We start from the raw sequence: 15,249 nt of genomic DNA, 5'->3' as shown, positions 1-15,249 counted from the left end.
ACTCAGTCAGGGTGTCCGAATTTTTTACACCACCAGTGAATGGAGGGAAGAGGTGGGCTGCACCTCCTGGCTCTGCCAATAGCATCCATATGTTCAGTGCAGCATTTGAAAGGAGAGCCTATTCACGTGTGCATAGGAAAGCACATGGGCTTTCCGTACAGTTGGGAAGCCTACACCATTTCTCCCAGCCCCACCTTAGTGTTAGATGTATGTTTAAACATAAGAAGAGCCTGCTGGATCAGGCCAGTGTCCTATCTAGTCCAGCATCCCGTGCTCACAGTGGCCAACCAGATGCCTGTGGAAAACTCTCAAGCCGGACCCAAGCACAAAAGTACTCTCCTTTCCTTTGGTTTCTAGCAACAGTGGTACCTCGGGTTAAGTACTTAATTCGTTCCGGAGGTCTGTACTTAGCCTGAAACTGTTCTTAACCTGAAGCACCACTTTAGCTAATGGGGCCTCCTGCTGCTGCCGCGCCACCGGAGCACGATTTCTGTTCTCATCTTGAAGCAAAGTTCTTAACCCGAAGCACAATTTCTGGGTTAGCGGAGTCTGTAACCTGAAGCGTATGTAACCCGAGGTACCACTGTATTCAGAAGCATTAACTCCTGGGAAACAGCTGCACATAGTGCAAAGTGAATTAATCTGCCAATGGCTAGAATGCAGAGCAGTTAAAAAAAACACCTGCTTTATAATTAATAGAACTCTGGGTATTTTGAGTGGCACCTTAAGACTAACATAGTTAATTATGGTGTACTCTTTTGTGGGCCAGGGTCTTACTTCATCTGACCCTTAGTTGATGAGTGGTTTTGTATATATATGGGTGGAAAGGGAGAGAAAATGTTAGCAGTGAGGCCATAGGGAAACAAAGTACAAGAAAATAAGAAAACTGGAATTGCTTTACAGCATAAACATGTAAAATAAGGGCAGTGACCATTCGCAAAGCAGTGTGAATGATAACACAAACATCCTGACATTGCTAAGTTTATTGAAACATCCATTCTGGGATAGAGCAAACGCTAGTATAAAATGCATGTAGTTTGCAGTTCTCTTGTATGCTACCGTAAAGCTAAGTTGGCAGAGTCCTCAAGGGACGAGACTGCAAATCACTGTAGGTTCAGGCAGGGAGCCAACATGTCTAAATCATTCTGGAAAAGCAAGGGCAGGTGACCAGAGAAAAGGCCACACACATTGGGCCCAGAAGCAGAATAGATTAAAAGCACCTAAACAGCAACAAAACGCGAAGTGGGTTGTTGTAAGGGCCTTGTGTTGAGCTTGCTATATGTGCAGGGGGAAGAAATCAACTAGACACAAGTTAATGGATGGGCAGAAAGATTACCTGCAAGGGTCTGTGTAGCAATTTGAGCTGTGGAGTCTTGGAATCAGTGTCAGCCTGTAGCAAGGGAGAATTCATCCTAGAACAGCATTTGACAGCATGCACAGAATCAAGAGCAGTATGGCATCTGATAGCGTCTCTGCACATTTGCAGAAAAGGCAATGTTGCAGTGGCATACCGAAGACAATCTGAGTTGAATTATGTAGTTGCTATCAGGATGTAGATGAGTGACTCACCATGGATCAATGTCAGCGTGGGCTACCACACGCTGGGGTTGTTCTGGAAATCGGCCTTGAGGATACCATTAGAGAATCTTGATTGGAGGCTTGATATTCTGGATAATAAGGAAGTGGCTGTCGGGGGATATTAATATAGCGCAGACCTGAAATCCCTTTGAACTAGGAAGAGCCTGTTAGAGATAAAGCTGGTTTGCTGCATGGAGGAAGATCTTTGTCTTGGAGTGCATTTGGGGGATGCTACGTGTTGGGATTCAAGAATAATTAGCAGATGTTCTGTGGCTGTTCACTCTTTGTTGTCTTCCCTTTCCATGGTAGTTACATCCCCAAAGACAATAGTTTGCAATCGGAGACTGTCCACTACAAGCGAGGGGTGTGCCAGCAGTTCTGCCTCCCCTCCCACACTGTCGATCCCTCGGAATGGACTGAAGAGGAGGTAAGGCAAAATAGGTTTGTAAATGTGGGAAGGGAGTTTAAGGGATATTTTCAGCACTGGAGGAGAGGCATAATAATTAAGGAGTCCTTAGTACGTTGTAAGGACCCATCCTGATAATACTAATGTGGCAGGATACTGTCCCATGGGAATTTACAAACAGAAAAGATGCAAGCAGACTATACTGTAGTATAGAGGGAAATTGAGTCCATTCATCTCTTTTAAAAATGCAGTATTGATACAGAAGCACTTAGCAACTCTAGGTGTTACTAGGGGCCGATGCCCCTGCTCACTTCGCTCACCGCTGTATATATTCATTTCTTCCTTCTTGTTCTTTGCAGCTGGCCTTTGATCTGGACCGTGAAGTCTACCCCATGGTGGTTCTTGCAGTGGTAGATGAGGGAGACGGTAAGCGATGCTCTTAAGGTTTGGATTCATTTTGGCACTGAGTTAACATGGATGCTCCAATTATTTTTGCCTGGCAAGTTGTAACTCTACTTTTTGCAGCCCAGCCTCTGTTTAGATAACCACATCCCAGCTATCCATCAGATGCCCTGCTGAGTGACATTAGCAAACAAATACACTCTGAAAACTGCCTATAATGAGCTATTTGTGCACATTTAATTGATCTGTTTGTAGGTTTTACCAACTTGAATTGTGTTCGTCAGTGGACACCTGCAATTGCAGAAAACCTGTACCAGGGGTGACAAACCTATCACCCTCCACGTATTGGCAAACTGCAGCTGGCATCATCCCTGGCCATTGGTCTTTCTGGCTGGAGGTGATGAGAGCTGAAGTGCAACTGTGTTTGTTACTCTGTAAGAAACCCAGCCAAATGGGCAGGATACAATTAATTAATTACCGTATTTTTCACTCTATAACACGCACCCGACCATAACACGCACGTAGTTTTTAGAGGAGGAAAATCGGTAGGCATGCCACCCGTAGGCATTCCCTCCATAACACTCACAGACATTTTCCCTTACTTTTTAGGAGGAAAAAAGTGAGTGTTATTGTGTTGGGACGATGAGCTGCTTGTGCGTAAAATGCAAGTCCCTCAGAGTTTGATCAGGTTTTCAAACCTCTGCCTGTGACGGAGCCCCTCCAGCATGGCTGCGTCAATCACTAGTAGTATCCGAAAGTGGCTGCTTTCGGAATCTTTTCCAACATAAAAGCTCTTTAACGGAAACACGTCGTCTGGCCTCTCGGCGTGACAGTTTCCGGCGAGGTGTGGGTGTCCCTATAGGAGGTCCTGAGACCTCCCCACTGTTTTCGCTGGAAGTGTCTCTGAGCCATCCCTCCGACTCACTTTCCCTTGGAGTTCTTGCTCGCCCTCTACTGGTTCCCTCTTCCGCTGCTACTCCTCTCTCAACCTCAGTGAGCCTTTGCGCCCCCGGCGCTTTAGATGGCAGTTCCCTGACATCCACCTCCCCTCCAGGGCCCCCTTCACCCCCTCCCGTCTCCTCCCCTACTGGCGGTGAGGAGGTAAAACCCCTGAAAGAACCTCCCTCATCTTCCGACGTCGCGAACACTTCCCTCCACTTGTTGCTGTTCCTACTCTCTCGGTAATCTTCGTCATCGGAGTCCACTCCCTCTTCCAACTCCGACTCCGCGAACCCTTCCATTTCCTCTTCCTCATCGGTGGTGCCGAAATACTCCCTTCTAAACCTTGCTATCGGCTGAGGTTTCCTCGGGAACCTTTGGTGGAACGTTTCTGTTAAAACCTCGTCATTGACTTCCTCTGCACTTACCCAGGTGTTTTCTGACTCCGGTTCCCCTTCCCACGCCACCAAATACTCCACCTGATTTCCCTTCCACCTGGAATCGAGGATTTCCGCTACATGGTTGCGGCGTTCCCTCTCTTCCAAGGCTGGTCCCCTGACGTACTCCCCTTCACGTCCCCCCCTGTATGGTGACAGTAACGACCTGTGGAACACTGGGTGCAATTTCATGTGGTTGGGTAATCGGAGTTTGAAAGCTACCGGGTTGACCTGCTGAATGACCTCAAAGGGTCCCAATCTTCTGGGCCTCAATTTCTTACAACCCCCTTTGAACGGCAACCCTTGGGTTGACAACCACACTTGATCCCCCACCCTTATGGTTTCACCTTCCCTTCTGTTCTTGTCTGCCTGCTTCTTATATTGTGCCTTAGCCCTTTCTAAGTTGAGCTGGAGCTGATGATGGATCGCTTCCATCTCTTCTACAAAATGTTCAGCCGCTGGGACGCTCCATCTCTCCCCTCCTTCCCCTGGAAATGCCCTGGGGTGACACCCGTAATTAGCCAAAAAGGGACTCATCCCTGTGGACACATTCTCCGCATTATTGTAGGCAAATTCTGCCAACGCCAACTTTTCGACCCAATCGTTCTCTCTGTCATTGACATAACACCTCAGATATTGTTGAAGAATGCCATTTGCTCTTTCCGCCTGCCCGTTGGTTTCAGGGTGCCGGGCAGTTGAAAAATTGACTTCCACGTGCAGCAAGCTCATGAGCTTCCTCCAGAACCTGGAAGTAAATTGTTTGCCGCGATCTGAGATCACCCTCAAGGGAGCCCCGTGCAACCTAAAGATGTGTTCTACAAACAACTTCGCTGTTTCTTCCGCTGTGACTGCATGTGAGCATGCTACAAAGTGGCACATCTTAGTTAACAGGTCTACTACTACCATGATGGCTGTTTTCCCCTTGGACTTTGGCAGATCCGTCATAAAATCTATTGATATCGCTTCCCAAGGCCGTTCTGGTGTGGGTAATGGTTCTAATAACCCTGCCGGCGCCCTTCTTTCCCCTTTGGCTCGCTGACATTGGTCACACCCTCTTACATACTCCCTTACATCTTCCCTCACCTTAGGCCACCAAAATTCCCTGGTAACCAACCACATGGTCTTGTGTTGTCCAAAATGTCCCGCCGTGGGGCTATCATGCAACTGCTTGAGTACTCTCCCCCTCAATTCACCTTCGGGTATATACAGTGCCCCTTTGTAATACAATGCCCCATTTCTTTCCTCAAAACCTCCGGGGCTCTCGCCCTCCCCCCTGAGACCTCTGAGCTTATCCTGGGCATATTCATCATTTTCCGTTTCCTCTACCAGTTCTCGTTGCCCCACCAGCGCCGCCCCACACACCCAGCGGTCCTCAGGGATGACATGTCTCTCTTCGATCACCCCCTCCCCTTCCCAATACTCTGGTTTGCGTGAGAGCGCGTCCGCCCTGACGTTTTCTGGGCCTGGCACATAACAAATTTCAAAGTTGAATTTGGAGAATTCCTGTGCCCATCTCACTTGTCGTTGGTTGAGCACTCGAGCTGTTCTCCAATACTCTAAATTCTTGTGGTCGGTGCACACTTGCACCTTGTGTTGTGCCCCAATTAATAAATGTCTCCACCTCCGGAATGCTTCGTGAATGGCAAGTAGTTCCCTGTCATACACCGTGTAATTCCTCTCGGATTTATTCAGCTTCCGCGAGAAGAAGGCACACGGTCTCCACTCCGACGCACTCCTCCCCGGTTGAAGAAGGACCGCCCCTACCGCCCGGTCGGATGCATCGGTTTCCACTCTCATGGGTTTTCGTAAATCCACATGCAGAAGTTGTTCTTCCGAGGCGAAAGCCCTTTTCAGTTCTTCAAAGGCTCGATCCGCCTCTACCGTCCAAACAAATTTCTTCTTGCTGCTGAGGCAGTCGGTGATGGGCGCCGTCAAGTGGGCAAAGTTCTTGATGAACTTCCGATAAAAGTTCCCAAACCCCAAGAATCTTTGCACGTCCTTCTTGGTCTTCGGTGTCTTCCATTCCAGTACCGCTTGGACCTTGCCTGGATCCATGGCCAATCCCTTGTCTGATAAGCGGTACCCCAGGAATTCCACCTCCTTGGTATGAAACTGGCACTTCTCCAGTTTCACCCACAGCTGGTTGGCTTGCAGCCTGCCCAACACTTCTCGAACGTCCCTCACATGCTGTTCCTCATCTTCCGAATACACCAACACGTCGTCTAAAAAGGCCACACAATTCTTGTAGAGCAAAGGTCCCAGAACGTGGTTTATAAAAGCTTGAAAACACGCGGAGCCCCCTTGTAGACCGAAGGGCATAACGAGGTATTCAAAGGCTCCCAAAGGGGTAAACATGGTGGTCTTCCATTCATCTCCCTTCCTTATGCGTATCAGATTGTACGCCCCCCACAGGTCCAGCTTTGTAAAAATCTTTCCCTTCCTTACTCTGGTCAAAATGTCATCAATTCGGGGCATAGGGAAAGCCAGGGGCTCCGACACTGCATTGAGGGCCCTAAAGTCACACACCAGTCTCGGTTTGTCTGTGTTCTTTTTGTCCACAAAAAACACTGGGCTGCCCCCCCACCGCTCGGGACTCTCTGATGAAACCTCGCTTCAGGTTTTTGTCAATGAACTCCCTCAGCTCCTGCATCTCCCTGTCTGACATGGCGTACAGCTTGCCTACTGGGAGTTGGGCCCCAGGGAGTAGGTTGATTTGACAGTCAAAGGGTCTATGCGGTGGCAGTTTGTCTGCTTCCCTTTCGCTGAATACGTTGCTCAGATCTGCGTATTGCGGGGGCACCTTCCCTTTGTCCATTACTTCCATCCCGGCTAGGGTGACTCTGTCTCCTCCCGAAACCTTCCCCTCCTTGCAGTGTTCTAGGCAATGCGCTGACCCAAAGGAGACCACCCTCTGATGCCAGCCCACTAGCGGATCGTGTAGCGCCAGCCAGCTCATCCCCAAAATGATGGGCGCTCCTCCCAGGATGGCCACATTAAACGCTATCTGTTCGGTGTGCCTTGCCACCCTCATTATCATCGGGACAGTCTGTTGGCTAACTTCTCCCCCCAACAGCTCTCTGCCGTCAATCGTAGTCACCTGCAAGGGGTTACTTAAAGGGATGGTCTGTATCTGATGCTCAGCTGCAAACTCCTTACTCATGAAATTACAGGAGCTGCCTGAATCCAAAAGCGCCTTGATCTTTAGTGGGTGTCCGTTTGGCAGTTCTAGTAACACCTCTATCACTAAAGCGGGTCTGGGAGGTTCCGGCGTGGGCACTTTCACTGCTCTTTGGCCTGGCTGCTGTGCCCCGACGGTGGCAGCCAGGCGTTGGCTTTTACTTGCTCCTTGCCTTCCTCTTCCTTTCCCCCAACAGCTCCTGCCATCCCTTGCCATTCCTTTCTTTGTGGGCAGACTCTGGCAAAGTGCCCTGGCTGTTGGCAGAGATAACATCTCTTGGCGCTCTTTCCCTCCTTCTTCCGCCCTTCACTGGGATTTGAAACTGCGCGCGCCCGCGCTGTTCCAACTTCCATCGGCTCTGCCGGCGGGAAAGGTGGCTCTGGAATGTCTGGAATGCGGAACTCCCTCCAACGGTCTCCTTTCCCTTCCCGCTTTTCCAAAGCCCTCGCCTCCTGGCGCGCTCCTATGGACAGCGCAGATTTGGTTAACTGATCCATAGACTCCGCCCTGGGCCCCCTGGAAAGCTCATCTTTGACGGTTGAAGAAAGCCCCTCTTCGAAAAGCATTTGGATGGGCTCCGCCGATAGGTCCCACCCCAATTTATGAATCAGCATAGTAAATTCAGTCCAGTACTCACGGACAGATCTGCTTCCTTGCTGGCAAGCCATTAACTGCCTTCGCACCACCCCCTGCTCAATATCGCTGGAAAACATCAGGTCCATGGCACGAAAAAACTTCCTCGTGTCCTTTAGGATCTCATTATTCGCTGCCATCAGGGGTCTAACCCAATCTTTCGCCCCGGATTCGAGATGGCCAATCACAAAAGCCACTCGCGATTCCTCGTCGGGGAAGTCATCAAACTGCAAGTTTAGAGCGTATTGCATCTCTGTTCTAAAGGCATGATAGTTCCTGGGATCCCCCCCGAATTTCTGCACCAATCCTGGTACCTTTCTGGCGAGCGGGGTGGTTTTCTCCTTTCCCTTTTCTGCATCCTGAGCCCTCCTCTCCTCAAGCCTCGCCGTTTGCAGCGCCAACTGGATCTCCAACGCCCTGTACCTTTCTTCCAGGCTTGGACCCCCTCCAGCTGCTCCTGCTCCTCCGGTTCCGGCTGGGTTGCTCATGATGCTTCTCCCTGCACAAGCTGGCTTTCGGTGACTTTCGGATTGCTGTGTTGGGACGATGAGCTGCTTGTGCGTAAAATGCAAGTCCCTCAGAGTTTGATCAGGTTTTCAAACCTCTGCCTGTGACGGAGCCCCTCCAGCATGGCTGCGTCAATCACTAGTAGTATCCGAAAGTGGCTGCTTTCGGAATCTTTTCCAACATAAAAGCTCTTTAACGGAAACACGTCGTCTGGCCTCTCGGCGTGACAGTTTCCGGCGAGGTGTGGGTGTCCCTATAGGAGGTCCTGAGACCTCCCCACTGTTTTCGCTGGAAGTGTCTCTGAGCCATCCCTCCGACTCACTTTCCCTTGGAGTTCTTGCTCTCCCTCTACTGGTTCCCTCTTCCGCTGCTACTCCTCTCTCAACCTCAGTGAGCCTTTGCGCCCCCGGCGCTTTAGATGGCAGTTCCCTGACAGTTATGGTGCAAAAAATACGGTAATCAATTATGGAAGGCCATCCCTGATATTCCAATTATGGAAGATGATATCCCTGTATATCATCTATATACAGGCTTTTGCATGTGTGTGTCAATCACTCTCATTCTTGCCTGTTGCCTTGCAGAGCATATGGGCCATTGCCATGTACTCCTGGCAACGTTTGAGAAGGTGAGTGTGGTCTTTCTCTTGACTTCTTGTCCAAGCTAGCTTTTATGCCCAGAAATCTGAGCTCCCAAATGTGGGTAAAGAGTTTGCTCTGAAAGCAAGACCGTGGTCAACGGGTTAGGTAGACTGCTGAGCCGCTTGGGTAAGTTGGCAAGGGGCAAGCTCTGTAGACTTCTCCAGCCTCTGCTTCCCACCACATTCTCCAAGTTACATGACTTTGTATCAAGAGGAATGGCTTGGAGAGCTGCCCAAGCTTCGAAGAAGCAGCCAGCATCTCTGAACAATGTTGGCCTTTTTGGTAGAGGAAGAGAGGTTTTGGGCCCTCTTCTATATAACAGGATTTCATGGAATCGGAGGGGATCTGAGGATGGTGATCCTACTGAGCACCTGAGGTTGCACACTGCTTGTTTGGCGCTCTGCTACACAGTGATATTGGTAGCACTGTCTATTTGCCATACGCCCAAACATCAAAGAAGAGGGGCATTAATGTTCAACAGGGATATAATCAGAAGACATGCCTGTGGAAACAACCCAAACTCGCTTATACCAAAACAAATCCAGCCCCCGCCCCCCAATTCCTTTAGTTAATTAAATTTAACACACACTCACCCCTTGGACGCAGGCTGAGTGAACGTAAAAAATATTTACGTGACTACACAGCGAAATAAATACAATGGATTGGAGGCTGCTTTTGAACTGTAGCAATCTTTTGTGAGCGTTTGAATAGTAAAGAAGAGTGCTAGGAGAGTTGAAAGGGGAGTGATTCTTAGAAGATTCCTGGAGCACAAGGCACAACATGAATAGGATGCATTCCTTTTGCATTCTGCTACAAGGCGGACGCGTTCTTTTTTAAAGCGGATGCTCTTCAGTAGGCGAATTCTGTTTCATCGCAAATGTATTCTGTGAAGCCTCTTTTGACAGACTAAAGCCCTATCTGATCGTTTGTGTTTTTCTCCCAGCATGCCGACGGCAGCTTTTGTGTGAAGCCCCTCAAACAGAAGCAAGTGGTGAGTGTGTGGTTGGTGCTTGGTGGTGGCTGCCTGTTGCTTTAGTTCAGGTGTGATCCTGGTTACCACTTTTCTGGGAAAGCTGCCTAGAATCACTGAAGACCCCAAGACACAAGTATACAGTATTTGGGTGATAGCCAACATTAGTCAAACTCAGATTAGATCCATTTTAAGTCCATCCATTTCAGTGGGCTACCTCTAAGCTGGATATTGGCCAGTTGGGAGGGAGAGCATATGATTTGGGGTCAGATTTGTTTGGGATCTGCATCCCAGTCTAGTCTCAACCGTCTGTGCCTATTGCAGAGAGCATTTAGATAAAAGGCATTGGGAAGCCATGGATTAGGGAAAATTAGAGAATGGTTTGATGTTAGAACCAATGGAAGATCCCTCATTAAGACATGTTGTTTTAGGGATGAAACTTAATTTTTGCAAGTTTCTTTCATGAGGGGTCATAAAAATACGTGTTTGGAAGCCTGTGTCTGATGAAGAAGCACACAATCTACTTTCAGAAAAGAAATGAAGAATTCTGATTTTACCTTTCAAAAATGTCAAGCAATGCTAAATAATAATAAAAATAAAATCAATATATAATAAAACCACAAGTATTTGGCAATCTTTTTTTAAAAAAAATCTATGCAAGTTTACACATATTTTACTTACCAAACAAAATTAATTATATATATTTAACCAAAATATCTTTTGATTTCCCAAGTCATGTTACAACTTTTTAGCACCCCTCCTTTTGGGAATTTGAAAGTTGAAAAATTCAACATGCCATAGTCACCCATAGCATTTAAGTATTGCAGAGAAGCATGGAGTTTACTTCCCCACAACATGGGCTAGTGTGTGTGTGTTTAGGTGGGCTGAAGCAGACTGATATCTTTGGATTAGAGAAGTTCTTGTTTCTCACAGAAGCTGTCTGTAGTCCTCCCCCTCCTCCCGAAATAGCCCATTTTTTTACTCTACTTACCTCCAGTTATTTATGTGTTGATTCTCTCTCCCTGCTCATGTAGGTGGACGGAGTGAGCTACCTCCTTCAAGAGATCTATGGGATAGAAAACAAATATAATACACAGGATTCCAAGGTGAGTACTGAAGCAGAGGATGCAGGGCAAGTTCACCTGATGTAAAAATACACATGAAACAGACTTAAGAAGGATTTGTTTTCATACGAGAGAATTCGCCTTGGAAAGCTGCTGTGGCAGAAATTTTAAAATTTAAAAGGGGAGGACCTCCTAACATTTAGCTACTGCTCAATTTTTACAGTTCTCTTCTCCCCCACCTCCAATACATCTGTGTAAACACAGCAAAACAGCATTCCCATTTATTCAAACTCATTAAGGAAATATTTGAATGTCACATTTCACCTACCTGTTTCGTATTTTGCTTTCCTTTCCTTTCCAGGTGGCAGAAGATGAGGTGAGCGACAATAGTGCAGAATGTGTGGTCTGCCTCTCTGATGTCCGGGACACCTTGATCTTACCTTGCCGCCACCTTTGCCTCTGCAATACCTGCGCTGACACCTTGCGTTACCAAGCCAACAACTGCCCCATCTGCAGGCTGCGTAAGTCCGCGAGCTTCTTTACATCTTGATGTTTGTCCAAATTAGAGGTAGCCATATCCTGGAAAAATCAGTGGCTTATCCTATTTGATCCTCTGACTTTGGAAAGTTAACATTCATTTTTCATTGTTGACAAAATCCTGTCAGATTTTGCATTCAGTATCTTATTTTTAATTATTATTAATTTTTGGCCACCATGGGCAAATTATAGCATATGTTGTTATATTGCACCTGAGGGAGCTTGCAGGCAGGGGCTTATTAAGAGCGGTATTGGCTTTAGGCATTGGCCCTATCAGACTAACCGGCATAGAACCAGGAAGGGTTAAGCACCAACAGGGGGAGCCCCTGAGATGCACATCCCTAGGCACTCCCTGAGGGGTTACCGCTCGGGAGCGCGCTTTAGGCCCTAGCCTCCATAGGTTTCGGACAAGGCGATGCCCCCCGGAGCCCTTTATCGGACTACCCTTCAACATTTTGGGGAGGCGATGGCGCTCCTCCCCCCCAACTCATTTGCATGATAATACCCCTGCCAATGCCTAACCGCCCAAACCAAAGGTGTTGTGACGATTTGCTACGAGGTAGGCGAAAAAACCAAGTTACTTCCAAAATAATGCCATTTAGCCAAGTGGAAAAACTCCTACCAGGCCCCTTGCGGCGACCAGCTGAAGCCCATAGCAAAGTCCAAATGACAACCTAGAGGGTGGGTGGGTGGGAAACCACAGCTGGCTGAAAGAAAAGAAAGGGGCGAGCACGGGCTGCCCCGACCTTAAATGAACCCTGCTAAGCCCACCCCCGCCGCCAGCCGATTGGCTGGTGCGGTGACTGATGAATAATAATGAATCCCGGGATTCCCCAAGTCCCGTGGGGCTGCAGCCAGCCCCGCGAGGATGTAGGCGGGGCGTGAGCCCGCAACCCCCCCTCCTTATGTCGGGAGTGACTGCTCCCCGCTTAAAACGGGGGGCGCCCTTTGCGTGGACGCGTGCAGCCCCTAGACCTGGAGCGGCTCCAACAGCATAGGCTAGGCTATGCCTTCCCTCAGGTGGGATACCTGGAGGTCTCCGCCTACCTCAGTCAGTTGTCCAATCCCACCTGGGGGAAAGAGTTGCCAAGGAGACCAGGCCAGGTAGGGGAGGGATTACCTGCCCACACAAAGGAGGGAGGATCTTACCTGGGAATTCTCACTTGACTCCAGAGCTTCTCCCACCCTACCCACCCTCAGTCAATGTCTTATGTTGCAGGTTAATTTTCCTCACATGTTTTGCAAGTTAATTTTCTTCACAGGTATGCGGGCGCTGCTACGTTAAGGTTGCTGTTAATGGGCCGGAAAGGAATTTCCCTGCATTGGCAGGTTTCGCCTTTCCCGTAGCAAAACGTCACAACTTTGGCAGTATCAGGCCTTGGGCGGAATCCTTTTGTCCATCTTCCTCTTTGCGGCGGCGATACCAGGGTTCCCCGTTAAAGGGGTTTCTGAAGGGAGGCTTTGACCGTACGCCGGAAGGTCGTCATTGCTCTCCCCTGCGGCGGCGGCGTTACGGGGGCGGCTATATCTGCTTGAACATATGTTCTCCAGAGCCGGCCCATCCCCCCCCACACACACTGGATAACCCTGATGCTCCCTAGGTCCCCGGCTGGGGACTGGGGAGGGAGAACGCCCAATGCCTGAGCCAAGGTCTACCCACATTTGAAATTTAATAAAGTTGTGGCCAATTTAATCCCATAGCACGTTGTCTTGAGTCGTTATTCCACATGACGGGGGGACCGCGCAGGATCTGGGGACTCCGCCTGTCCACGCAATGGCTTTATTGCAAAGAGTCATTCAAATATCTCGTATGGGCTGTTGACAACAGGGGTTTCCAAATCAGATTTCACCCAGTAAGGGTAAATCTGGATTAAATTTATGGGATTGCGTTTTGGTGTTTTGTGGAAGCCACACAAAATTGTGTGCATGAGGTGTTCCTGTCTGACAATGAGCATCCTTAATATTTGTTGTTGGAAGCTGTTTTTATTCCTCCTACCCTTCATCTCTTGCCCTGCAGCATTTCGGGCTTTGCTACAGATCCGAGCCATGAGAAAAAAGCTGGGACCCCTTTCCCCAACCAACTTCAACCCTATCATTGCCTCCCAGACATCTGACTCAGAGGAGCACTCGGTTAGTATAGGTGTGCTGGTGGTCCCAGTGTTGACACTGCCCTGCTGTCTTTGCTGAGCAGGTCTTGTGGGCTGTGAAATAGTTTGCTGAAGAGGAGTCGGGCACAGAGAAGGCTTCTTTAAAAACCTTCCCTGTAGTATCGTAGGCACAGAGCCTGTTGCGGGACTGCTGTACAGCCACTGGCTTTGGGGGGCCAAGGAAAAGGTGCCACTGATGACAAGGGCTACCAGCCTTCCTCACAATGATTCAGGTAGCGTAGCAGGAAATTCCATGCAAAATCAAGCGAATCAGTCTTGAGCCAGAAGCCATGGGTTGAAGATAGAGGAGCTGGGGATCTGGAAGCGTTCTTCCATTGTGCCTTACAGCAATTAACTCTGCCCTAGCAGCACCCACATAGAGTGAGTTGTTCACCTCTTGCCAGTCTGCATGTCCAGAATTTAGTGCAGATCTGGTATCTATCTAGGGGAGAGCTGGGATTCATTCTAGGTCCACATGCAGAGTAGATTTAAGGTTTCTAGACCAGTGTTTCCCAACCTTTGGTCTCTAGCTGTTTTCGGACTACATTCCCCACCATCCCTGACCACTGGTATTGCTAGCTAGGGATGATGGGAGTTGTAGTCCAAAAGCAGCTGGAGACCCAAGGTTGGGAAACACTGTTCTAGACAATAGTGCTTCAGACTGCAGGTGGAAGGTAATAATATCAATTTCTCCTCCTTTTTCTTTTTAAAATAGCTTTGCATTTAGAAAACTAGATACTGGGGAGAAGAGCAGAATGCTAGTCTTCTCCCCTCAATACTTTAGTTTTGAGTGCATGTGGGCTTCCACCACCACCCAATGGATAAATAATTTTAACAATGCGACTTTTTCCACACGGTGGGCAGTCTGAAGAGGTCTGAGCCCAGAACTAATTTACCACCACATCTGCAACGTCAGGGAACTAGGCCTGAAACGTCAAGCTTAGAACAGAAAAGTGTGCACCGTATCCTCTTGACTATGGAAGTTTGTTAGAATAGTAGCAGGTTGTGTGTTGGATGATTCCTGTGTGGCTTCTGTGCCCTTCACGGCTCCAGCACCCAAGGGTGTTCCTCTGCCCATTTTACAGTCACACAGTCGCAACTTCTTCCAGCTAAAAGATTTCAGGCTAAGAAATCCAAGAGATCTGGTCCAGAATAAAGCATGCAAATATCAGCAGCTTTATGTGAAATAAGCAAGTCTCCCATTGGTGATCTCAGTCTCCCCCTCTCTCTCTCGCTCCTTTTATGTATGAGTCAGATTCCTTTGGAGGGGGTGGGGCTTACTCCTCTGTGCTGAGCTCTCTTGTAAAAAGCTATGTTTGATACAGAGGGAAAGTGTTCTTCTCACACCAATCTCCCCGGTTCCTCTAGTCTTCAGAGAACATCCCTCCGGGCTACGAGGTGGTCTCTCTTCTGGAAGCCCTTAATGGGCCTCTCACTCCATCCCCAGCAACTCTTCCGCTCCACGTACTTGGGGACAGCCACGTGTCGGGCATGCTGCCCTCATATGGCAGTGATGGCCACCTGCCGCCCGTCCGGACCCTGTCTCCCCTTGACCGCTTGTCGGATTGCGGCAGCCAAGGACTCAAGCTGAAGAAGAGCCTCTCCAAGTAAGTAGCTTGCTGATGTCTCCTGCACTGCAGTGGCTGTTCCCCAAACTGCAATGGCTAAGCTACAATCGCTGGCACTTGTCTGCTGTCTCTTGCTGTATCTGCTGCCTTCCAGATGTATCTAGCTGCTTGTGGATGTGTCTTCTGTTGGCAGCTTGTAGCTCTTTAGAGCTCCCCCTTCCCTTTGGTTTCTAGTAGAAAGAAGT

General features: G+C 48.8%; 1 protein-coding gene across 4 annotated transcripts in view; it reads left to right on the top strand.

Annotated features, from left to right (window-relative positions):
- Window positions 1-15,249, top strand: part of RNF157 (ring finger protein 157) — a 77,662-nt gene that overhangs the window by 42,495 nt on the left and 19,918 nt on the right. For all 4 annotated transcript variants that reach the window (XM_081897720.1, XM_081897721.1, XM_081897723.1 and 1 more), the window contains exons 5-12: window positions 1,888-2,005; window positions 2,344-2,410; window positions 8,662-8,705; window positions 9,662-9,709; window positions 10,723-10,794; window positions 11,114-11,273; window positions 13,307-13,419; window positions 14,805-15,043. In XM_081897720.1, the coding sequence (XP_081753846.1) occupies window positions 1,888-2,005; window positions 2,344-2,410; window positions 8,662-8,705; window positions 9,662-9,709; window positions 10,723-10,794; window positions 11,114-11,273; window positions 13,307-13,419; window positions 14,805-15,043 (861 nt within the window). The remainder of the gene's footprint in view (window positions 1-1,887; window positions 2,006-2,343; window positions 2,411-8,661; window positions 8,706-9,661; window positions 9,710-10,722; window positions 10,795-11,113; window positions 11,274-13,306; window positions 13,420-14,804; window positions 15,044-15,249) is intronic.

This window comes from Podarcis melisellensis (assembly GCF_964234715.1).
Source record: "Podarcis melisellensis genome assembly, chromosome: 2".
Taxonomy (NCBI): Eukaryota; Metazoa; Chordata; class Lepidosauria; order Squamata; family Lacertidae; genus Podarcis; species Podarcis melisellensis.
Note: the sequence above shows the minus strand (reverse complement) of the source record. Positions and strands in the feature narration are given on the sequence as shown.